The 24,731-nt window shown below is 41.3% G+C and overlaps 2 protein-coding genes across 3 annotated transcripts in view; both read left to right on the forward strand.

Moving 5' to 3' along the window:
* The window catches only part of LOC134798427 (nose resistant to fluoxetine protein 6-like), a 63,783-nt gene extending 43,766 nt beyond the window's left edge, over positions 1-20,017 (forward strand). For both annotated transcript variants that reach the window (XM_063770863.1, XM_063770864.1), the window contains exons 6-12: positions 466-632; positions 2,019-2,204; positions 3,226-3,399; positions 4,070-4,220; positions 6,770-6,956; positions 7,974-8,116; positions 19,861-20,017. In XM_063770863.1, the coding sequence (XP_063626933.1) occupies positions 466-632; positions 2,019-2,204; positions 3,226-3,399; positions 4,070-4,220; positions 6,770-6,956; positions 7,974-8,116; positions 19,861-19,983 (1,131 nt within the window). In that variant the 3' untranslated portion in view covers positions 19,984-20,017. The remainder of the gene's footprint in view (positions 1-465; positions 633-2,018; positions 2,205-3,225; positions 3,400-4,069; positions 4,221-6,769; positions 6,957-7,973; positions 8,117-19,860) is intronic.
* LOC134798030 (uncharacterized) overlaps positions 1-24,731 on the forward strand; it is a 146,314-nt gene that overhangs the window by 105,257 nt on the left and 16,326 nt on the right. The window lies entirely within an intron of this gene.

A 24,731-nucleotide genomic window follows, 5' to 3' on the forward strand; every position in this document is an offset into this window, starting at 1 on the left:
TATTAGGCCCCATACATTCCACGACTCTTCTCTTTCCGCACAGGCTCTAATAATGGCCAGTTAATGTGTGAATGTTGCTCTTAGTCCTTACAGACTTATTGACTTTCCAATGGGTCAATAAATATAACACTGACCTTAGTGGAATATGATATATGCTGTAATATAACTTTTTAAAGCCGTTTAAAAAGCATGACACTTAAGTAGAGTTGTGCCGTTCTCAAGAAAGTTCTCCGTTTTGTATGCAGAATGTTCTCGCTCAAGAATATTTCCCATAGTAAGCAGAGAACATTCTCAACAACGGCACAACTCTACACTTAAGGTAAGGTGGGATTATGGGGTAAGATGAACGTATTTTGGGGCAAGACAAACAGTATGAGGATTCCATACAAGTGTTTATCCTACCCCAGCTTACCTTACGTGTAACTTATTTTCTTACCCGTTTAAGAAATACATTATATTCCACAGTCGTACGAAGACCCATTCAAGCAGATCCTCTTCAATGGCAGCCTCGTCACCCACACGTTCTTCGTGATGTCCAGCTTCCTTCTGGCCTATAATCTTCAGATCCACACGGAGCGCCAGTCCTTATCTTGGAGCCAATGGCCCAAGGGCGTGCTGCTGCGGTGGTTAAGGTATGAAGACAGATTCTGACCTATGATGGTCCTGACACCCACACGGTTTCCTACTGGCTTACAATCTTCAGATCCATACCGAACGGCACTTCTTGTCTTGGAGCCAATGGCCCAAGGGCGTGCTGCTGCGATGGTTAAGGTATGAAGACAGATTCTGACCAATGATAGTCTGACACCCACACGTTCTTCGTGATGTCCAGCTTCCTTCTGGCCTACAATCTTCAGATCCACACGGAGCGTCACTCCTTATCTTGGAGCCAATGGCCCAAGGGCGTGATGCTGCGGTGGTTAAAGTATGAAGACAGATTCTGACCAATGATAGTCATCACCCACAGGATCTTCGTGATGGTCAGTTTTCTTTTGACCTTACAGTCTTCAGATCCATACCGATTGGCACTGGATGTATTATTGAAGTGGTTCAGGTGAAGACCCAAAACAGGTCATGGCCTATAACAGCCATGTTCCTGCTGGTCGAGATATTTGCACTAGTTTGTTCAAATGCATGTCAACAGTGTCAACACAGTGAATCCTTGTGTACTTCAAGGGTCGGCAATGTCCTTGTAATTTCACTGGAATCGCAGGTGTCCGTAAGCGCGGTGGCCGCTTATTGTCAGTGAGGCTGTACACGTGTACGTCAAAGAAAAATAATTTTCCAAAGTGAAGGTTAATTAGTGTCAAGGTTAAGTTGTTAATGTCGTTACATTACAACTTGGTACAACCTATATTTACATAATATTTTAATTTTGGCTGTTGACATTGGAATACGAGTATGCTGTACTTTTATAAAATTACTTGTTATCTACTGAAGCACTCATAGTCGTATCTTACACGTATAAGGCCCACTTGCACCATCTCAATAACCCGGAGTTAAGCGGTTAAACCATTAACCCAGTGTCGAATTGTACTGGTAACCTTGGTAACTCCAGGTTTAACCGGTTAACCCTAGGGTAGTGGAATGGGGCAAGTGGGCCTAAGAGATTCAATAGATTTTGACATTTGAGTATGTTTGAAAAGGACAAAATTTAACAAAAGGTTTGCTAGGGTTTATGAATGAGATTTATCTTTACCCGTACCCTTACTGCGAATGGGGATTCTTAATAACGAATTGACTAAAATTCTGTCATCTGCCGTAATTCCAGTTGGGGCAGTTCACAATAAGCAGCCTAAAGATTTTGTCCTACTTTGGTCATACCTACTATAGTTAGTGCATAGAATTTTCCCAATATTGTCACGAAAGCTGGGCTTGGCAAAGTAAAATATAATTGGGGCATGACCATTCTGCATGGAATACTTCATATTCTGTATCATACCTTCCTCAATTTTTGTCACTACATCTTCGTAATAAACTTCATTCTCTTAGTAATAGCACCTTCAACTTTTTTTCAGGCTCACTCCTACATACGCACTAGTGCTGGCCACGATTTCCACATGGATGCGTCGTTTGGGCAGCGGGCCTTTGTGGGGCCTGGTGGTGGGGGCGGAGGCCGAGGCCTGTCGACAGTACTGGTGGGCCCACCTGCTGTATATCAACAACTACGTGTATGGGGATGCGCATTGCGCTCCACAAGCTTGGTAAGTTCAGAGTTCAGCACTAGCTTATCACTACACCTTATTTATTTTGAGCCCTTATTGTCCCACTGCTGGGCAAAGGCCTCCCTCATATTTCTCCACGTACGTATCCCTATCTCTCACCAGTCCCGCCATCTTCGACGAGGTCTGTCGTGACGCCACTACACCTTATAAAACAAAATCCCCCGCCGCGTCTGTCTGTTTATGTGTTTGTTTGTTTGTTCGCGATAAACTCAAAAACACTGAACGAATTTTCATGATTTTTCACCTATCAATAGAATGATTCTTGGGGAAGGTTTAGGTGTATAATTTGTTAACCCGTGCGAAACCGGGGCGGGTAGCTAGTACCTATATATATCTTATAAGACCTTGTCTTACAAGAGGGATTTAGGCTGACCTAGCTGGACCACGTTAAGCGCTTTCATTCCATACAAACTATACTACTTAGGTTAGGTCTACACAAGGCCTGATTTTGCCTCACTACAAAACCTCTGGGTCGGCTTGCCTTAGCATCATTTTAAACAATACAATTGAAAAACTGCACCTAAGGTTGTAAGTAGGGAATGCTCTCAAGACTGAATTTGTGTTGCGAGAACCGGGAATTCTTGGTTCTGGGACTGATTTTGTATAGGAAACCAGCACTGTAGTCAAAGTCTATTCCTTGCATCCAGCAGTTATTAGGTTCTCCCTAAATATTCTTGACCAGTGAATATTAAAACTAAACTCCCCACGATATGCCCGCTCAGGACTTTTTTTTATTTTGGTCATATATTGAGTAGAGATATTCAATATTCTTAATAAGCCAGTTTTTATATGCAAAGTAGAAAAAAGTCGGTTGGGCATCTGTTGGTTCGAATAAATATTGGTGACAATAAGTAGATATTCTGTCAATAGAACTGCATAGAAGTAAATTTTCAAGAAAAAACCTCTCTCTATTTTGTACACGAACTTCAGTGAATTCCGATTATCTCCATAATCGGAATTCTTAATTCTTATCAATTCTAAAAGCTCCATTATTGACCAGGTATTTGGCAGCGGATACGCAGCTATTCTGCCTGGGCCTGCTCATCTGCGTGGTGTTCCGAAGCGCTCGGCGGCGCGCGGCGGCTCTCATCTCCATGCTGCTGCTCTCACTGCTGATCACTGCAGCTCACACCTATTCGCAGGATCTTGACGCTGTTGTCATTCAGTCGCCTGAGTAAGTTGTAACTGGAATATTTGAGATGATGGTCTTAGTTGTGTGTTCATTAGTGGGATGCGGCGCAGTTACTGCTAATAACTGCAGCGCGCACCAGGATATATGTAGTCGTCGCCTTCAAACAATCTGGAAATATAATTTGATCGATGATAGAAAAAGTTGTGATAAATATCATGTCAAATATTTTTCCACTCTTGGTACAGTCGACGTTAAAGATATGTTTATATTTTTTGCCTTATTACAAAGGAATAAGGTGCAAAAGTGTTAACCTTAGTAATGTAAGTTAGATTAAGGTACTAACGTTGAAAATGAGTGCATCATGTCGCCGTTAAACGTAAGTTTGGCGAACCTAATATAAGTTTAAAATGTACCATACTTTTCTGAAAAAAAAATTAAAATATATATATATATCTTTGACGTCTACTGTACCTACTCTATGAAACGTCCAATATTGTTAAATAACAATAAAATTATAAGCCGATCCAGAAAAAAAATATTTCCAAAAGGTGCCTACGTTCTTGGGATTAGTCGCCAAGCAGACCACATGCATCCATGAGCCGTGTCGAAAATCCGGGAAAAACGCTAGGAAGATGATGTATTCCAAAAGTTGATAGGTCTTCCGAAATACATATGGGATAAATCTTTTAATGTATTGACTAATTTCTTACAGAAAATACCGCAATCTCTACGCAACCGACGACACCTTCCGCCTGCTCTACATCCGGGGCCACACGAACCTGTCGACCTACACGTTGGGGCTGGCTGGTGGTTTCCTGACCTACTACTGGCAGCAGGAGGGGAAGGACATGACCAGATTTAAGGTACTCCTTTACATCCGGGGCCACACGAACCTGTCGACCTACACGTTGGGGCTGGCTGGTGGTTTCCTGAACTACTACTGGCAGCAGGAGGGGAAGGACATGAGCAGATTTAAGGTACTCTCTCATTTACATCCGGGGCCACACGAACCTGTCGACCTACACGTTGGGGCTGGCTGGTGGTTTATCTACTGCTGGTAGCAGGAGGGGAAGGACATGAGCAGATTTAAGGTACTCTCTCCTTTACATCCGGGGCCACACGAACCTGTCGACCTACTCGTTGGGGCTGGCTGGTGGTTTCCTGACCTATTTACTACTGGCAATAGAAGGGGAAGAACATGAGCAGATTTAAGGTACTGTCTCCTTTACATCCGGGGCCACACGAACCTGTCCACCTACACGTTGGGGCTGGCTGGTGGTTTCCTGACCTACTACTGGCAACAGGAGGGAAAGGACATGAGCAGATTTAAGGTACAGCCGGCATCAGATATAGCTGGGCAGCCGAGGTGCTACAAATACCAATATCTTAGACTGCCTGTATTGTAGTAGTAGTAGTTGTAGTAAACTCTTTATTGTACAAAAAGACATATTAAAAATAACATACAATTAGTAAGAAGTACAAAGGCGAACTTATTCCTTTGAGGGATCTCTTCCAGTTAACCTTTGAGTAGATGAGAGGAGAAAGTGAAAAGAGGGTGACAAATGCAGCAAAATGTACAACAAGGTACCAGAAAGATAAAGGATTAAAATACATACAAAATTTATAGGATAAACATACATATATTACACAAAAAGGAATGGGGAAAATACACTAAAAATTGGAAAGAATTAGAACGATATAAAGCAACTATACAATAGAAATATAGACAAATTAATCAGTCAGATCAGATAACCATAGTTTCTTTAACCTCTCCTTGAACGACGCAACCGATTGTGCCTGCCTGAGCGAAACAGGCAGCTCATTCCACAGCTTCACTGGACGCACTGCGAAGGACTTGTTGTATCTCGAGATTTGTGAGGAGGGATGGCAAGTGATAAATTCGCGCTCGAACGCAGACGGTGGCCACTGCCTTCAGCCAGAAATTGAAATTTTTGAGAGAGGTATAAAGGAGAAGAAGGTGTAAAAAGAACATTCAAGAGAAGAGAAAGAGTGAGAGATCTCTACGGCGGCGGATTGGAAGCCAATTGAGTTTTTGACGGTAGTAAGACACATGATTGTACTTCCGTAGGCCGAAAATGAATCTTATACAGACATTCTGTAAGCGCTCTAACTTGTTCAGGAGTTCTTCTGTCATGTCCAGATTCACAGCGTCGCCGTAGTCGAGTAAAGGCAGTAACAGGGACCGAGCCAGCATGGCTTTGGTATCAAGTGGAAGAAAGTTCTGAAGGCGCCTTAAAGAATGGAGAGATCCAAACAGCTTTTTGCTCAATTCAGTGACATGAGGCGCCCAGGAAAGTGTCTGATCCATGGTGACCCCTAGATTTTTAACAGTGGGTGAGAAAGGAATTGGTATACCATCAAAGAAAATTCTAGGTGCCACCTGCTCAGACAGTATGGAGATGTAATGTGGACTTCCCAAAACGATCGCTTGCGACTTCATGGCGTTGACTTTTAAACCGAAAGATGAAGCCCACAAACGGACGGAATCTAAATCGGCGTTAATTTGGTTTACGAGGGAATCGAAATCATCAAGGTTGGCAGCTGAATAAATTTGCAGATCGTCTGCGTAAAGGTCAAGGCGTATTGTCAAGGCGATAGGGTGCGTGTTCAGATATTTTTGAGCAGCTAGGCCGCTCCGATATATCTGATGGCGACTGTACTTTGACCAAACGCATACGCCTAACAGCCATAAACTCATGCAATAATTTACATTATTTTAGCGGCACTAATTCCAAATTCAAACTGGCTGGTTAGTATATGCAGATGTAAATTGCAGCGACTTAGGCCCACTTGCACCATTCCACTAACCCGGGGTTAACCGGTTAAACCTGGAGTTACCATGGTTACCAGTACAATTTGACACTAGGTTAATGGTCTAACTGCTTAACCTCGGGTTAGTGGAATGGTGCAAGTGGGCCTAAGGAGGAATCTTGAGGAGGTAGTCTACAGCCTACATCGACTGCGATGACTGTATAGATAGACCGATGGCCGATCGGCATTTCTTGCCGCATCGATCATAGATGTGTCTTAACTCCTGTGGTGGGGTGGAGGTACAATCTACATAGTATATATCGTACACACTTGACCGTCCTATAGATTAAAGAATGACTCACGTTAGACCGGGCCGTGTCCGGGCCGGAGTTTCCGGAGCAACGTTTTCTATGGAATTCTCTGTCATGTTATAGAAAAGTGAGCGGAAGCGGCCCGGACGCGGCCCGGTCTAACGTGAGTCATCCTTAACTTCGTTCACTTCTTCCACTGGCAGATAATTAAAAATTAAGTAAATTTCAGGATGGCTTGAATGTTTCTAACGCTTATCAGTTCTGTGCTACTCACTTATAATCAGTTTTTTGGGTATGACTTCCCATCTTAATCAGTTTTTTTCTTTCAGAAATTTAGATGGATCGTGTGGCTGTTGTTCCCCATAGCCGTGGGAGTGATCCTGTCTGGAGGTCTGTTCTATCCGGACGGTCCCCGAGCCGCGGTGGCGCTCCGAGTGTTGTACGCGGCGCTCTACAAACCGGTGTTTCAGACATGTGTGGTGCTGTTCATCATTAGTTGCGTTTTTAAGTTAGAAGGTGAGTTGGTATTATAGTAAAGGTTGACTCACGCTAGACCGGGCCGTGCCCAGACCGAGGCGACCGACATGCCATTTTCTATGACGGCTACTCGGTGATCACGTAGTGCTTTCCGTAGAAAACGAAGCTCCGGAAGTCCAGCCACGGCCTGGTCTAACGTGATTCATCCTTATAGGTTCAAATATGTACCAATGAAACGTCAAGTGGCATATAAATACGCCTGCTCACCCGGCTTACTTTTGACCTGCTTTAGGTCCTCGGTGTTGTTGATGCCGGTATTTCAGACGTGCGTGGTCTTTATTATCAGCTGTGTCTTCAAGTTAGAAGGTGAGCTGGTACAAGTGGTTTGGATTGCTTGAATCCAACAAGTCTTCAACAATAGGGAATATTAGGCAACTAGCACATTCAGTAAACAAACATCAATGACACATCATGCGTCACTACGTCAACATGGCTTACCGTGAAACACGACAATCGAAAGTTCGGTTTCTGCCTCTCTATCACTCTTGCATATTCGAGCGATAAAGAGGCAGGCCGCGTAGCCAACATGCCAATCGCTTACGCTCCGTAGCGATCGAAAGGCGACTGTCACTGTCACATTAATATGGAAGAGTGATAGAGAGACACAAAGCGTTTCGTTGTCGAAGCTATAGTGATTGTCACCTTGGCTAGGCCGGCAGATAACTAAATTTCGATTTTCGCGTTTACCGGTAGGCCCTTGTTAACAAACCGCCGTGATGCATCAATGTCATATTTCATTGTCTGTGAAAACTTGTCAAAAAACAGTTTAAGGCACAGTATGTATAAGTTAGTCTATGAATTTACTAGAGTCGGTAGTGCTGCACTCTGGCGGCAGAACATTGCAGTAATATCCCCTATTGTTAACACTTTAACCTAGCACCTATCAACATTTTGAGTTTAACATGCTTTAACTTTGGGGTACAGTATACAGATAATATAAATGCATTGTGATTACTGTTGTAATCCAAAAATATTAAAATATTTTATTGTCTGCAGGTGTGTACCGCGGCATAGTTGAATGGCGCGGATGGGCGTGGAGCGGCCGAGTCTCATACGGAGCTTTCTTGCTACATACCTTATTCCAACGTGGTCTCGTCGGCGCCGTCACTGCTCCTGTGCATATGACAGATTACTATGTGGTACGTACAATTTTCAGTACATGTGTAGTGACAGAGTGGAACAAACTACTATCACGGGATAGTAGAGGCGTGGCTGGGCGCGGAGCGGCCGGGCTTCATCATCATCATCATCATCTCAGTCATAAGACGTCCACTGCTGAACATAGGCCTCCCCCTTGGACCTCCATACGTACCGGTTGGAAGCGACCCGCATCCAGCGTCTTCCGGCGACCTTAACAAGGTCGTCTGTCCATCTTGTGGGTGGACGTCCTACGCTGCGCTTGCTAGTCCGTGGTCTCCACTCGAGCACTTTTCGACCCCATCGGCCATCTTCTCTGCGTGCAATGTGGCCTGCCCGGGTCTCTATTGGTTCCCATAAATTTTTTGTTCCGATTTTTTCAGTCCATAACGTTTTCCATCATAATTTTTAGTAGTCATATTGTCAATAGTTATAAAATTAAACAATACAAACTGCATGCTTGCCTACCTACCTTGGGATTATTTTAAATTTGGCTTACTGATTTGCCCTCCATTTCTTATTTTTCATGTAGTTTATTAAGCCATTTCGTCCCGCCAACAAGTCGACGGAGCCCCGCTTCGCGGGGCCCCTATTTCCGCTCTGAGGGACACAAGGTAACTAACGAACCTACCTGAGGAAACAGATTTTTTATTGTTTGGCTTACTGATTTCCCCGCCATTTCTTATTTTACATGTAGCTTATTAAGCCATTTCGTCCCGCCAACAAGTCGATGGAGTCCCGCTTCGCGGGGCCCCTATTTCCGCTCTGAGGGACACAAGGTAACTAACGAACCTACCTGAGGAAACAGATTTTTTATTGTTTGGCTTACTGATTTCCCCGCCATTTCTTATTTTTCATGTAGCTTATTAAGCCATTTCGTCCCGCCAACGAGTCGACGGAGCCCCGCTTCGCGGTGCTCCTATTTCCGCTCTGAGGGACACAAGGTAACTAACAAACCAGGAAACAGATTTATTGATTTGGTTTCTTAGACGTAATTAATTTTAGTAATTAAAAATGGGGGTCCCTTTGTTTGACACAATTATTGAAAGTCATAATGTTTAATATTATAGCTCCTAAATATTAGAATATTAGAGGATATCATTTTCTGACTATCGAAATTAGAATCAGTAAGTTTATGGGAAACAAAGGGATGACATTAAAACGATATGATTAACGACCATTAGTCCGATAAAATATATGCCTTAAAATATTTCTGAATAATTATTGATATACCTTTGAATGTTATACTCATCAATTTTATAACTTTTGTGATTATAGCGTTTAATATTATAGATGTCTAACATTAGAACTATGAAACGTTATACTTAACAAAAATTATGACTATTGATGTTTATGTCCATAAATTATATGGATATCAATTTCTGACTATCGAAATTCGAAACAATAAGTTAATGGGAAACAAAGGGATCCCGGCCTGCCCATTGCCACTTCAGCTTGCTAATCCGGTGGGCTATGTCGGTCACTTTAGTTCGTCTACGGATCTCCTCATTTCTGATTCGATCACGTAGAGAAACTCCGAGCATAGCCCTCTCCATAGCTCGTTGAGCGACTTTGAGTTTTGAGATGAGGCCGATAGTGAAAGACCACGTTTCGGAGCCGTAAGTCATCACTGGTAACACACACATTGATTAAAGACTTGTCTTGAAGCGGCTGGGCTTGGTACGGGGCATTCCTGTTACATACATGCAACGTGGTGTCGTCGGCGCTGTCACTGCCCCTGTGCATATGACAGATTACTATGTGGTACGTACAATTATAACGGTTTGTTTTTCTTTAATTTCGTTTAGTTTTAACAGAGATATATATAACTCCGTATAAGATAAATAAAGTCTAAGAAAAAAACGTGCCTCGGACGGCCAAGGAAAAGTCATTCTCGAATAGATGGCGCCATTACCTTTGGCCTATTCTCGGCTAGATGGCGTTAACGACACCGTTTGGTATTTAACAATTTTAACACATATCAGTGAAAGAACATGGGTCAGTATGGAACAATAAAAAATAAGAATCATTTATCCGTAAACATATTTTGATTATTTTATACATTTTCAATTTTATTTTAAGTTTTAATCGTGTGTCGATAGATGGCAGTAAATGTACCGTGACTACAAAACTGACAATGACAGGACCCCTCTATACTATCTATTCTCTTTGGTTTTAATAAATCGACGACCGGTCTGGCCTAGTGGGTAGTGACCCTGCCTATGAAGCCGATGGTCCCGGGTTCGAATCCTGGTAAGGGCATTTATTTGTATGATGATACAGATATTTGTTCCTGAGTCATGGTTGTTTTCTATGTATTTAAGTATTTATATATTATATATATCGTTGTCTGAGTACCCACAACACAAGCTTTCTTGAGCTTACCGTGGGGCTTAGTCAATTTGTGTGAAAATGTCCTTAATATTTATTTATTTATTTATAAATAATTTTAACGGCAAAGTCTAAGTAATGGCGTGGTAGGGCGTGGAGTGGCCTAATACCTGCTACATAGAACACGGTGTCGTCGGCGCCGTCACTGCCCCTGTAAGTACGAGTGTGTTTGACGACCGGTCTGGCCTAGTGGATAGTGACCCTGCCTGCGAAGCCGATGGTCCTGGGTTCGAATCCCAGTAAGGGCATTTATTTGTGTGATGAACACTAATATTTGTTCCTGAGTCATGGGTGTTTTCTATGTATATAAGTATGTATTTATCTATATAAGTATGTATATCGTCTCCTAGCACCCATAGTACAAGCTTTGCTTAGTTTGGGGCTAGGTTGATCTGTGTAAGATGTCCCCTAATATTTATTTATTTATTATTATTTATTAATAACGTACAATCTTCAGAAGGTACATATGTAGTGGATACACAAACTGCTATCCATAATCTGATACAAAAATCTTAAAATATACTCGGACACACCCACTTAGCAGAAAAAGGCGCGAAGTTCAATTTTTTTACGAGAAGTTAACTCTTTGTTAAAGTACACCACAGAGTATAAAATGACCTAATCACGATATACGTATAGGTACATACCCATATACGTATACATAATACGAATGGATGCCACTGTCAAAAATAATCTGCATAACTAGTTTACACGTGGCCGTATTGTCATACCAATGATTTTTAAATTGGCATTCCAGTGATAACATTATGATAATTTTCTCATGATTAATTTATTAACTACTTAAGGTTGACTCACGCTAGACCGGGCCGGGGCCGAACCGGAGCTTCCTATGGAAAGCTCCACGTGATCACCGATCAGCCGTCATAGAAAATGACATGTCGGACGCCTCGGCCCGGGCCCGGCCCGGTATAGCGTGAGTCATCTTTTAAGGGCTTACCCGTCCGTCCGGTCTCGTCAGTTCAAGTTCAAGTTCAAAGTTCAAATATACATTATTCATTTAGGCCTAGCAACAAGCACTTATGAACGTTTTTTACATATATATTGTCTTAAGCTAATTATCAGAGCAATTTATTGATGTTAATATTATTCCATAATAATATTGGATTATTAACCCAGTCTCATTGTCCACCCAAACTTCAATCCATAGACCGGTATACTATTCACGTTTTCTACAATAGTCCCAATGCTTGTTGCGCCCGGTTCATGCATGGGTGTTTATTGTTGCGTCTGTGAACGGGTTCCAGCAGGCGTTCTACATAACATTAAATCTCTCCAAGGGGCCTCTACGTGTTTTATCTGTATCCCCACGCAAGCCTATCAAAAGACCGGGATTTGTAGGCCCGTGAAATCCAAAATTGGATTATTATACATATATTTTTACTCTCTTTACGCCTCCGGCGCGTGTAAATTCTCTTTTTTTAATCCATTATTTGTTTTTAGGCCCCAATCCACATTGGGCCAGCGTGGGGACTATAGCCCAAACCCTCTCGTGCGTGAGAGGAGGCCTGTGCCCAGCAGTGGGACGTATATAGGCTAAATATTTTTTATTTTATTTTATCCATCAACAAACATATGTGTATGCGGCCGTCAAGTCGTCCCACTTTTTCGCTTGCCATAAAGACGCTTTGACAGGTTATTCGTATAAAGATGCAAGCGAATGTCGTCCTTATGCGACAAAGTGGGATCTCTGACTAGACTTCGTAACATATTTTTTTTATTCAAAAAAATATTCCGTGAGTAAGCCTCAGGGCGATTATGCACTACAATAAATTTTACTGTCCGGAAGTCTGAGTTTTCATGGTCCGATATGGCATGAAAAAAACGGATGATTGGCTTGTGCACTTGTCCGTCTTTTTACTCGCAGGTGCGGCGCAGTGGCATGAAAAAAACGGATGATTGGCTTGTGCACTTGTCCGTCTTTTTACTCGCAGGTGCGGCGCAGTGGCATGAAAAAAACGGATGATTGGCTTGTGCACTTGTCCGTCTTTTTACTCGCAGGTGCGGCGCAGTGGCATGAACCCGGAATGGGGAAAAGTAAAATGTCGGACGGTAAAATTACGTCTAGTGCACAAGCTACTATATACATTTAATGGCGTGCCATATCGGACCGTAAAAACTCGGACTGCCGGACAGTAAAATTCATTGCAGTGCACAATCGCCCTCAAGAGTTGATACTTGACGATTACCCTCCTAAGGCCCAAGGCCTACATATAGTACTCAGTTCAATGAAATTTAAATCATATTCGATTGCAACAGAGTTGCTTTTGCTTTGTTTCGTTCTTAAACAACTCAAAATCAATTCTATTTCCTGCACTAAAGGTTCAAATTTCTGTGGCAACTTTTGCATTTTTCATTTGTATGGCTGGGCCTGGGGCTGGGAGGTTACGTTAGCGACTGCGAAAACTCGATCGCTGTTCACCTCGCTCACACTGATGGATTGGTGCGATAGAGAGGGCGTGCGATCGAGTTCACCGGACACATGGACTTTACCGGAAATATGTGACAATTGGAAAACACGTTTGCTCTCTTATTGACGACCGGTCTGGCCTAGTGGGCCCTGCCTATGAAGCCGATGGTCCCGGGTTCGAATCCTGGTAAGGGCATTTATTTGTATGATGATACAGTTATTTGTTCCTGAGTCATGGTTGTTTTCTATGTATTTAAGTATTTATATATTATATATATCGTTGTCTGAGTACCCACAACACAAGCCTTCTTGAGCTTACCGTGGGGCTTAGTCAATTTGTGTAAAAATGTCCCTATAATATTTATTTTATTTATTTATTAGGGTCGAAACTGTTCTTGATTTATAAAAAGAATATATTCTGATCCCTGTCAAATTGCATAATCAGTAGAAGTTTCAGTATATTGGAAGTATTGGAACTGAATGTCCGAGGATTCGAAAAACCCCTTAATATTAATATATATTTTAAATTACCATTCCCCCCTTTATCTCCGAAACCACTGGGTCTAAAATTATAAAAAAATACACAAAGTTCTTTACCTATAGACGACAGGAAAACCTATCAGAAATGTGCAGTCAAGCGTGAGTCGGACTTAATGTACGGAACCCTTGGAACGCGAGTCCGACTCGCACTTGGCCGGTTTTTTTCACATTGACAAGCTTGTTGTACTTGACTCGTAGGACTCATCTGTAGCGTAATTAGACCCTGACACCGACCCTGATCTAATGTATTTAAACGGCAGCTTATTGGAAAGGCGCCATTCATTTACTACGTAAGACGATTTTTGCCAGTTTTTGAACCCCCCCTATGTAATAAAAAATAAGAATAGCCTGGCCCCCTCCTCCCTATACGTAATAAGTACTACGTAAGACTAAGAATCAGGAAAAAAATGAGTACACATTTGGCTTGTTAGTTTTACTTAAAAAAACATTTTTGGAAAATTTATTTGTACCTACAAAGGTACAGTCGCCATCAGATATATCGGAGCGGCCAAGGTGCCCACAAATATCGGAACACGCCTCTATTGTCAAGGCGTTAGAGTGCGTGTTCAGATATTGTGAACACCTTGGCCGCTCCGATATATTTGATGGCGACTGTACTGCACCGTAATTTTAAACGTAATCATTTCATATTAGATATGAGCGCCGATAGGCATTTAGCCGGCGGCGGCGCGCCGGTCAAAATCGGTCGGCGGCGGCGGCGAATCGGCGGCGTGGCCTTGAAACACCTTTGATTAATTTAAAAATAATTAAAACCAAAATTTTACCGAATTTACACGTTTTTACTGTAAGAAAGTTATAAAATAAGTGCATTTTTGAATTGCAAGCAAAATTTGTTGAATAAAGGTACGAAAAAAGTTTTATATAGTATAAACGGTATCGAGCGGCATCAGAGGCGGTCTTAATCTTGGCGAGGCCCTGGCCAGAAGATCTTTGCGAGGCCCTTATCTATTGTGCTAAGGGGTCATCCATTAATTACGTCACACGAATTTCTAGGTTTTTTTACCCCTCCCCCCTCCTTGTCACACTTGGTCACATTTGGCAAGCCCCTCCCCCCTGGTGTGACGTCACATTTCTTCAACGAAATCGGCAAATATTTATTTAATATTTTATCAAAATATTTTTGACAAAAGAAATATTAGTAATTTTATAACCCAAACTGATTAAGAAATAAAATTAAACGAATAAAAACGATTCTCGTTTCAAAAACTTGTTATTTAAATGTATATTAGCGTATAAAATAATTTAAATAAATTTTCGATTACTGATGAAGTTAAAGTGACGTCACAAAGTTTGTGACTCCTCCTCCCCCTTGTCACACATGTCACATTTTCTTGACCCCCTCCCTCCCCCTAAACGTGTGATGTAATAAATGGATGACCCCTAAGTAAAAAGTAGCGGATTGACTGTATCAGGAAACATCTGGTCGACTGTCCAAAGAGCCGAAGTGAGGAAAATCAAGCTCCGTTATTAACCAATATCGACCCAACAAACCGGTTTATGTCAAAAAGTGAGGCCCAAGGCCGAGCTCCACCTAACACCGAAGACCAGATTCGGACGCCTTCCCATCCGAGGCCAGAGGCTGAGCTGCAGGTAAGCATACAGCTTAGAATCGAACGCCAAGTGTGAGCTTGGCTGACGGCCAATGCGCGGAGTGCCGATTACGGCGCGCTTCTGTGCGAGGACGAAGGCCAAGCTGCAAGAGGGCAGAGCTTGGAATTGGTCCAGTGTAAGCAAGACCGAAGGCCGATAAAGACCGTGGCCACAGTGTTAAAGACCTCTGGGGCTCTCCTGTAGCTGCATTCGTGGGAGGCCAAAGGCCGTGCTGCAGTGGAGCTAAGATTGGAGAAGAACCAAGCATTTTAAAGGCGAGGCCAAAAGTTACGCTCCAAACAGGGCCGAAAACTTGGAGGTTCAGATAGCGGCTTACTTCTATGCGAGCGATGCGAGGCCAAAGATTGGTCTGCGAGAGAGCAAAGCTTGAAATTTGAACAATGGCCAAGCTTAAAATGAGACCTGATTCCGTTTCCGATGCCTTCCGTGCAAAGCCAACGGCCGGACCTTTGGGCGTGAAAACGCTTAATATCTGAAATTAACCCCCTTTTACACCTTTTTAAGACATTTAAACCATGCTTGCAATAATTGAATTCGCGGTGAATGACGGATGAGCTAGCCAGCTGGCAAAATTAGTCATTTCGTTGCTCTAACACTAGTAGCGCGGTTACCAAACAGAAAAGTTTGAATTTACCATCGATATTTTAGAATTATATGGTCCTAAAATACCTTTTGAATGTCTATAAGCTATTCAGACTGGCGCCGTTAAAGATCTAAACTAGATAAAATATATATTATATGATTCTGAAAGTAGTAGTATCTAACAAGGTCACGCCGATGCCACGCCGATAGCGCAGCGTCGGCGGCGGCGGCGCGTAAGTTTTGTCGGCGGCGGCGGCGCGCCGGCGCGGCGCTCATATCTATTTCATATAGAAAGAGTACTATTGAAGTCTGTTCTTTGTAAGTAGTTAATTAGCTGCCCGATTCGAACTTTAAGATACATCAATTATTATACCTAGAATCGATATGGATTAGATGGGTCACTGTCAAAAATGACGTTTTTGTGTGAAGAAACGTATACGGACATATCTAGTCCATATCGTTTCTAGATATATTAATTGACGTATCTTAAAGTTCGAATGGGGCCATAAGGCCCATAAGTCTGTTAAAATGTCTCGGTAACGAACCATAAGATTAAGTAACCGGTCTTCAAATTTACATGAAATAAACTTAAAATCTCTTTTTTTTATTAGCGTCCACGAGACAAGGCGCAAGGTAGTCGTGTGATTAGGTGCGTCATCCAAACCGGTCGTGGGTTCAAATCTCGTATCGCACTTACTAATAAATAATAATTCTTAGAAATCATGTAGGAAACTTTATTTGATATCAAACCAGTTGTTTTTTATCCACGTTGATTTGAACCTTAAAACCACCAGGATACAGCCGCTTTTTAAACGACATTGTTGCTATGGCACGCGCTCTACACGGGAGCCCACCGCTCGCACAAAAGAAACAATGGCTTTTGTTTAACAGATTATAGGGTCTAACAGATTAAAAATCATTTGAGGAAATTCATACTATACCAGCGGCCGATGTTGTCATAGTTATGTATAGTATGAACTATCTCAGATGATTTTTTGGGGTTCGAGCCCTAATCTGTTGAACAAAAGGTATTGTTTCCTTTATGCAGTGGTTACACTGCTTACTGCTAGCCCCGACATAAGTCACGGGAACAAGCCTGCTTAAAAAGCAAATTTACCATTCTATTTATATGGTTCAAAATCGTGAAACAGCCCATTCGGAGATAACACGTTTTGTTATCTCCAAAGAAAAGACCACCCTGATTGTTCTCTGAATGTGTTGTCACATAAATTTGAACCTTAATACTATCACGATAGTTGCTTTTTAAACGACATGGTTGCTTTGGCACGTGCTGAAGAGCGCTCATAACCACTCACTTGCTTTTGGTAACTGTAGCTACCAGCTGTCACCCTTATTTTATTATAATAATAGAGGTCACAGAAAAATATCAAGCATGTGAGTGGTTAAAAGAAACAAAGGCTTTTGTTTAACAGATTAGGGCCCGAGCCCGAAAAAATCATCTGAGATAATTCATACTATACATAGACATTATCGCGGCCTAGCCAAGGAGACGATCGCTTGCGCTTCGCCATCGAATCAGTTTGTGTCTCTCTATCACACTCCCGTATTAGTGTGACAGTGACAGTTGCGTTTCATTCGCTACGTAGCGTTAGCGATTGACTTGTTGTCTACGGGCCGTTTTTAGGGTTCCGTACCCAAAGGGTAAAACGGGACCCTATTACTAAAAAATGAATTTTAATTTAATTTAATTTAAGACTCCGCTGTCCGTCCGTCCGTCTGTCACCAGGCTGTATCTCACGAACCGTGATAGCTAGACAGTTGAAATTTTCACAGATGATGTATTTCTGTTGCCGCTATAACAACAAATACTAAAAACAGAATAAAATAAAGATTTAAGTAGGGCTCCTATATAATACAACAAACGTGATTTTTGACCGAAGTTAAGCAACGTCGGGCGGGGTCAGTACTTGGATGGGTGGCCGTTTTTTTTTTGCCGTTTTTTGCATTATGGTACGGAACCCTTAGTGCGCGAGTCCAACTCGCACTTGCCCGGTTTTTTTTAACGATGTGGTAATGCTGTTACGCATACCCCCTGTAACCTGGGCCAGCCGGCCTAGTTAAGGTTACAATCGCTATCGCTTCGACAACGAAAAGCATTATGTCTCTCTATCACTCTTCCATATTAGTGTGACAGTGACAGTTGCGTTCCGATCGCTATGGAGCGTAAGCGATTGGCATGTTGGCTACTGGGCCTGGTTCGACAGGCGACGTCACTAATTACTTGCTCTTACGCAAGACGCGACACGGGGTCATTGCCACGCTGTTTTACATAATATCACATTGTGTAGCTACACTTCTTAATATACTTAGTTATGTACATAGACATTATCGCTGAATTTACAAGGAATGACGAGGAAACAAGATATGACAAAAAATTGATATTTTAGTTCAGATAATTTTCAAACATGGTTTTAGTTCGCCGAACATTTTATTTTATTTTATGTCTCTTATTTTCTGTACCCCAGTGCCGCGTACCTGTAGATACGCGTTTGCGTTAAGTGTCGTTTTGTATGGGATTTTGAGTTTCTAAACGTCCCGCTTGGCGCGCTGTTCGAAATCCCATACAAAAGACATAACGGAAACGCGAACGCACGTCACGATATTTAATGAAATATATACGTACATACACCAACTCAATCTTTCGATTGGTTGGTAGGGAACTGGCATTAATTCCGCCATTTGTACTTTCATGTATTGAGCAGTAATAATTAAATAAATAAATAATAGTGTATGTTAAATGTTAATATATTTTTCCTTTTTTATTGTGGGAAGTACCTCAGAGGTGGCAAAGGTTGTAAACCTTAGAATGCAGATGTCGCTAGTGTAGGGTTGCCATAAGTGTGGGGACTCAAACCGGGACATTTAAAGAAAACCGGCCAAGTGCGAGTCGGACTCGCGTCGCGTTTAAACTGCTTGACTGCACATTTCTATTAATAGGTTTTCCTATAGATAGGTAAATAACTATTTTGTGTTTTTTTTTTTCAAAATTTTAGCACAGTAGTTTCGGAGATAAATTTTCCATGTGTTTAAATTATTATTCATTGACCAGTCAAGCTACCATGTAGATTCAGGGGATTCAGGGTCAACCAGCAAAAAACGCGAGCGAAGCGAGCGCGAAATTTTTTTGACAAAATTGTGAAAGCGTGTTAAAAAAGCTGGGCCGGGCCTAAAAATCCGAAGTTCCCCAGTGAGGCTAGCTTTCATGCGAGGTCGAAGCCGTGCTTCAGGATATAAGCTCAGCTAGAGCATAGACGCCAACCAATGTCCATTGTATTAAAAAGCGAAACCGTAGGCCGAGCTTGGCGCAGCGAGGTCAAAGGCTAAGCTGAAGAAGACGAGATTTGGAAGACAAACCAAAAATTTAGGTAAAATGTGAGGCTGAAGGTCGAGCTCAGAAATCTCCACATTACTTAATAAGCCCGAAGCGTACTTATAACCAGCGCGGTGAGCTTTCATGCGAGGCAAAAGGCCAAGCTTCTCAAATCAAATTTTTATATTTGTTAAAAATTAAGCGACACTGAAGGTCGAGCTGTAAGAAAGCAGCGCTAGTGTTACTCAACAATAATATGTGTCATATGTACAAGAGTTACTCGGAGGGCCGAAGTTCCATTGATGAGGTTTTAGGCCCTTGGGAGCCTGAAATTCGAGCTCTACATTACAGACTTTAAAAGCTATAAAATAACATAATTTACATAATCATCTAATTATTGTGTGTCTGAGAAACTGATATTGGACATTAGGTAAAAGTAGGTACCATAAAACATTTTTGTTTTATTTTGGCCATATGAAACGTAGAAATGTAGGTATATTATTATTTACCAAGTCCAGCCCCCTACTAAATAACTATGATTTTTAAACCGGGACAATTTTCTTATCGGCCGGGACGCCGGGACACTGTCCTTCAAACCGGGACATGTCCAGGCGTACCGGGACGTATGGCAACCCTACGCTAGTGGCGTTGTCACAGTTGCTATGACTAAATTCGCGTTGATTGACGGATGGTCAGCTGGCGGAATTGGTAACGCATTGGACCGGCAATCCAAGATGGGTTCGAGTCCCACGTTGACCAGAGTTGATCATCGTTGATTTTTTCATTGTGATTGACATCTGTATATTTACAATTTGTAAATAGTGTATGTTTATTTGTTTCAGTTGACGGTACTGAGCGCAAGCATTTTCCTGTCTTTCCTTGGGGCTGGAATCTTCTGGGTGTGCGTGGAGGCCCCTGTCGTAGCCGTCACCAAGGCTGCCCTGACCCCCGATAGGAAAGCTTAAAAACTAAATACAATATTAAGTCAATTCGGAAAGAGAAGAGTCGTGGAATATATTGGACCCTTTCCGAACAGACTCTCGGCGCGATTCGGGAAATGAATTAGAGATTCACTAGATATGAAATAGTAAAGATATGTGATGTTCCACGGCAAAAGGTACCTTATGCCAGCAATAATATTGGAGCGGCGTTAATAATAGCGTAAGCGCCAACCGCCATAGGGTACCTTTTGCCGTGGAACGTCACATATCGTTACTATTTCATATCTAGTGAATGTCTAATTCATTTCCCGAATCGCGCCGTCTATAAGCGTTTAGCTCTGAGCGCTAACATCTTCCTGATGTTCTTTGGAATCTTTGGAGCTGGAATCCTGTGGGTGTACGTGGAGGCCCCTGTCGCCGCCATCACCAAGGCTGCCCTAACACCCGACAGGAAACAAAAACGCTTGTCGGATGGATTAGTGGTTATTAAGTGTTCATTTGTTTTATGCCAGGGACTACCAACTGTTTGGAAGTAAAATCTCATTAAATTTTTATATTGAAACGGATCGCTCATTTATTTTAAGTCGAAGATTGCACGATACGTTTGCATGAGGAGAAGCTCCGAATGATTGCGCTCATGGTATAATAATATACTCCGCCTGGTACTCTATTCCGAGATTCGCGTATGACCTAACTGACACGGGCCTACGTCATCATGCTGTTTACAGGTTCTCAAACTTTAAAATGTGGGAGAATTTTAACCAACGGTGAAAATTATTTTAACGGCATTAAATTTAAGTTATTCATGTAGAAACATAGTAAAATAAAACAAATCTAAGGTATTAAATTAAACTGTATTTATCTATACAAGACAAACGTTTGAAAAACTAATTCACAGTTACACATTAATTACAGCTTACGACGTGAAAAGTTTGGAAAACACTGCGACTGCTGACACTGAGCGAGAAGGAAATAACAATTAACACGCGTTCGACAAGGATGACGGTCAGGGCATGAAGTTATCTAGATCCGAATTGTCAAATGTGACAGCGCTATCCTGTGTTGCCAGTAATGTAAACAGAATTTACAGTACATATGGTGCTATTTTCCCGCACTAGTGCGTAAAGCGCGCTTTCCGTGCGTATGTCGAAAGTTTAATGGGCCAAATGTACTGTAAAACGTTGTACGATACACGTGCGAATAGGTAATTCGCATCTCGTGTCGATTTAAAACACTCCCTTCGGTCGTGTTTTAATTAATCGCCACTCGTTTCGATTTTCCTCTTTTCCGCACTTGTATCGTAAATAACTATACCCGAACGTCTGAAATTTCTTTCGTGAATCGGAAGATATTGCTATCGAATAATTAAAAATGACGTGTTATTGTAAAATTTAAGATAAAATACATATAAATGAAAATTATAAAATTATAAAGAAATATTTTAACTTATTAACCATAGGTATAATGTACCCATGTAACATGTTATGTTGAAATAAAGTGGCAATGTTATTGTGACGTAGGCCCGTGTCACTCTGGGAATAGAAGACCATGTTTTATTAGACCATGATTGCGCTGGTGACGGTCTGACGGTGGCGGGAGCCGAGAAACTACCCTCGTTTTGGTGCGAAACATGTCGAGCGATCTTCTTTAAATACAGAGTGTCCCGTTTTAGTGCCTATATTTATTATTACTGTGTCTCACGAAAATTTTGTTTTCATAAATGATGCGCTATTTCTAAATTCGCCGACCATTTCAACAGCTTTCAGGGACCACTACCCTTGGACCACATGGTTAAGAAACACTGCGATAAATCTAAAGAAGTTGATGTGATGTAACATATCCAGTCTGACAGGGGCAAACTTGTTAGTGATTTATTAAACATTAATTAATATGGATACGATGCAATAGGGGATATTACTGCAATGTTCTGCAGCCAGAGTGCAGCACTACCGACTCAGTAAATTCATACACTAACTTATACATACTGTGCCTTAAACTGTTTTTTGAGAAGTTTTCACAGACAATGAAATATGACATTGATGCATCAAGGCGGTTTGTTAACAAGGGCCTACCGGTAAACGCGAAAATCGATATTTAGTTATCTGCCTCTTTATCGCTCGAATGTGCAAGAGTGATAGAGAGGTTTGATAACGAAATTTCGATTTTCTTGTTTCGCGGTAGGCCATGTGATTGACGTGACGTGTTATGTGTAAATGTGGTTTGTTTACTGTATGTGCCACAAAGGTGCCACCTACGCAGAGCTTTGCCTAATATTCCCTATTTCTAAATCAATAAAAATAACAAATGAGAATCCTTGAACTAAAGTCCTATTTTACGTCGTTATTAATACCTGGAGTTAATACCAATATGTAAGTATTATATGGTCTGTGGTAAAGTCAAGTTCACGTCAGTGCCAACAAAATTGCTCCCATCAAACCGGGGTGTGGCTGATGTCACGTGGTTTTCTTGCTCAATATAGACTTAGTTTTGATTTTGTCGATGTAAGGTACTAGTGCTCGACATGCTAATGCCCAATAGATGACACCTTGCTGTCACCTCTATTGACAATGACTTAAGTTTCAAGATGACATGCTGGGACCGGGTCGAGCACCAGTACGTTTAACTTACCTGAGTTTTTCTCGTTTGGACAATTTGGGTTGATAAAAGTATATGTACCAAGTATTGAAAATTGTTGTGAAGATTATAATTTAGTATGAGAGTTGCAATTTATTATGAGTATTGAGAGTATACAAACAGCAACACTAACTGTCAATCGGTGGACCTTATGCCTGTTGGCCCTGTTGTAATAAGGTTAAAGGGGCCCACTGATTAACAGTCCGCCGGACGGTATCGGCCTGTCAGTTAGAACAAAATTTTGACAGTTCCGAACAACTGACAGGGCGATACCGTCCGGCGGACTGTTAATCTCTGGGCCCCTACGAACTGTCAGTTAACAGTGTTGGGGATGGTACTAAGAGGTATTTCAAATAAAATTAGTATACCTACTATTTTTCATCTCAATACATCTATTTGATACGTATAGATCTCGCAATTTAAGGTGAAACGAATGATGAATAAATGAAATTTTTAATCTCATAATATTTCAGTAATAAGAGTGATTAGTTTTTAAGATTACTTAGTTAAGAAAATAATATGTACTTGAATAATGAATCATTGAGCAAAATGGCTAAAAACGGAGATTTTTAGTTAGTTAACTAATAAAAACAAATATAATACCTAAGTATATCAAAACGTTTTTCATTGGATATGATCAAAGCCTTATATACCTCTTTTAAGGGTTCCGTAGTCAACTAGGAACCTATAATAGTTTCACCATGTATGTCTGTCTGTCCGCGGCTTTGCTCCGTGTTCGTTAGTGCGAGAAAGTTGCAATTAGATATACATAAATCAATCATGGTAACAAAAGAGTAAAATAAAATAAAAAATTGTACCTCCCCTTAGATTTTTTTTGGTATTTTTTTCGCTTTAACCCAATGATGTGGGATGTCGTTGGATAGGTCTATCAAAATGAATAGGGGTCTTAAGTAACCGTCGTTTGATAAAATAATATTTTATTTTATCCTTTTCTTTAGAAGTCGTGTTTCTTTTTATTTGGATTTTTTTATTGTAAAATGATTGTAGTTTTAATTGTAATGTCATTTTGTATAAGACTTTTATTTTTTTTATTTTTATTGTGTATCAACACACCCTGTATCAAGTATGTAGAGTTCAATATTACCAGTACCTGGGTCTGTACGTATTTTTTTGGTATTCTGTTTTTTATAAGAACTAGGTTACTTCAAACAGCGCTAAAAACGGCGAAAAGATCAAAACGGTTAGACACGGATAATTTATTTCTTATTCCGTTTCCAAAATTTCGTTATGATTAGTTTAGTTTTGGAGCAGGAAAATATCGAGAACGAAACCTCGATTTCTGAGATTTTTACGCAGGATTTTTCACCTAAGCTGCAGTTGTCCTTGTCACACTAGTTTTAGGAGCCGCCCCCGTCAGTGCAACTTTCCTGAAATTCTCTAATTTGAGAATGGGCTCAGCTGGTATTTCCTCTCGCTAAATCGCCTTTTCATACAAACGTAGTCCTCATTTTCCTATCTGGATATTAACATTATTGAACATATTTTGACACATTTTTTTGTATACCTACCTATTTTTTGTGTAAGTACATCAAATACAGGTATGCCGCTACGTTTGATTTCTTCGAATTTTTAATTTTTATTAAAAATAGGAGCATTTAATGTTTTTTATGAAATCTGTTTTTCGCTCCTAAAATTTACAATAATCTTTTGATTTTTTAATCTAAAAATAATCAAAAATAGCTGTAGCCATCTAAATCAAATCCTAGGCCTAGTTTCCCCTCCGGGTTGAAAGATCAGATGGCGGTCGCTTCCGTAAAAACTAGTGCCTGTCAATTTTTGGGATTAGTTGTCAAGCGGACCCCAGGCTGCCATGAGCCATGGCAATATGCCGGGATAACGCGAGGAAGAAGATTTACATCCAATTATGTAAAAATATTTTCCATAATGTTATATATGATTATATTAAATATCCAGAGAGGAAAACGGGGGCTACGTTTTTATGAAGAAGCGACTGCCCCTTTCCTCTAAAAGGTTGCCGACCGCTGGACTAGACTGCTACTAGTCCAGCGGTCGGCAACCTTTTAGCAGCCAAGGGCCACATAGTAGTTAAGGAAGTAGACGCGGGCCGCACTTTTGTTAACCCTTCGGGTGGCAGCACCTCCGGTTGAACAGTAGGA

The sequence above is a fragment of the Cydia splendana genome, chromosome 16 (genome assembly GCF_910591565.1).
Source record: "Cydia splendana chromosome 16, ilCydSple1.2, whole genome shotgun sequence".
In the NCBI taxonomy this organism is placed as follows: Eukaryota; Metazoa; Arthropoda; class Insecta; order Lepidoptera; family Tortricidae; genus Cydia; species Cydia splendana.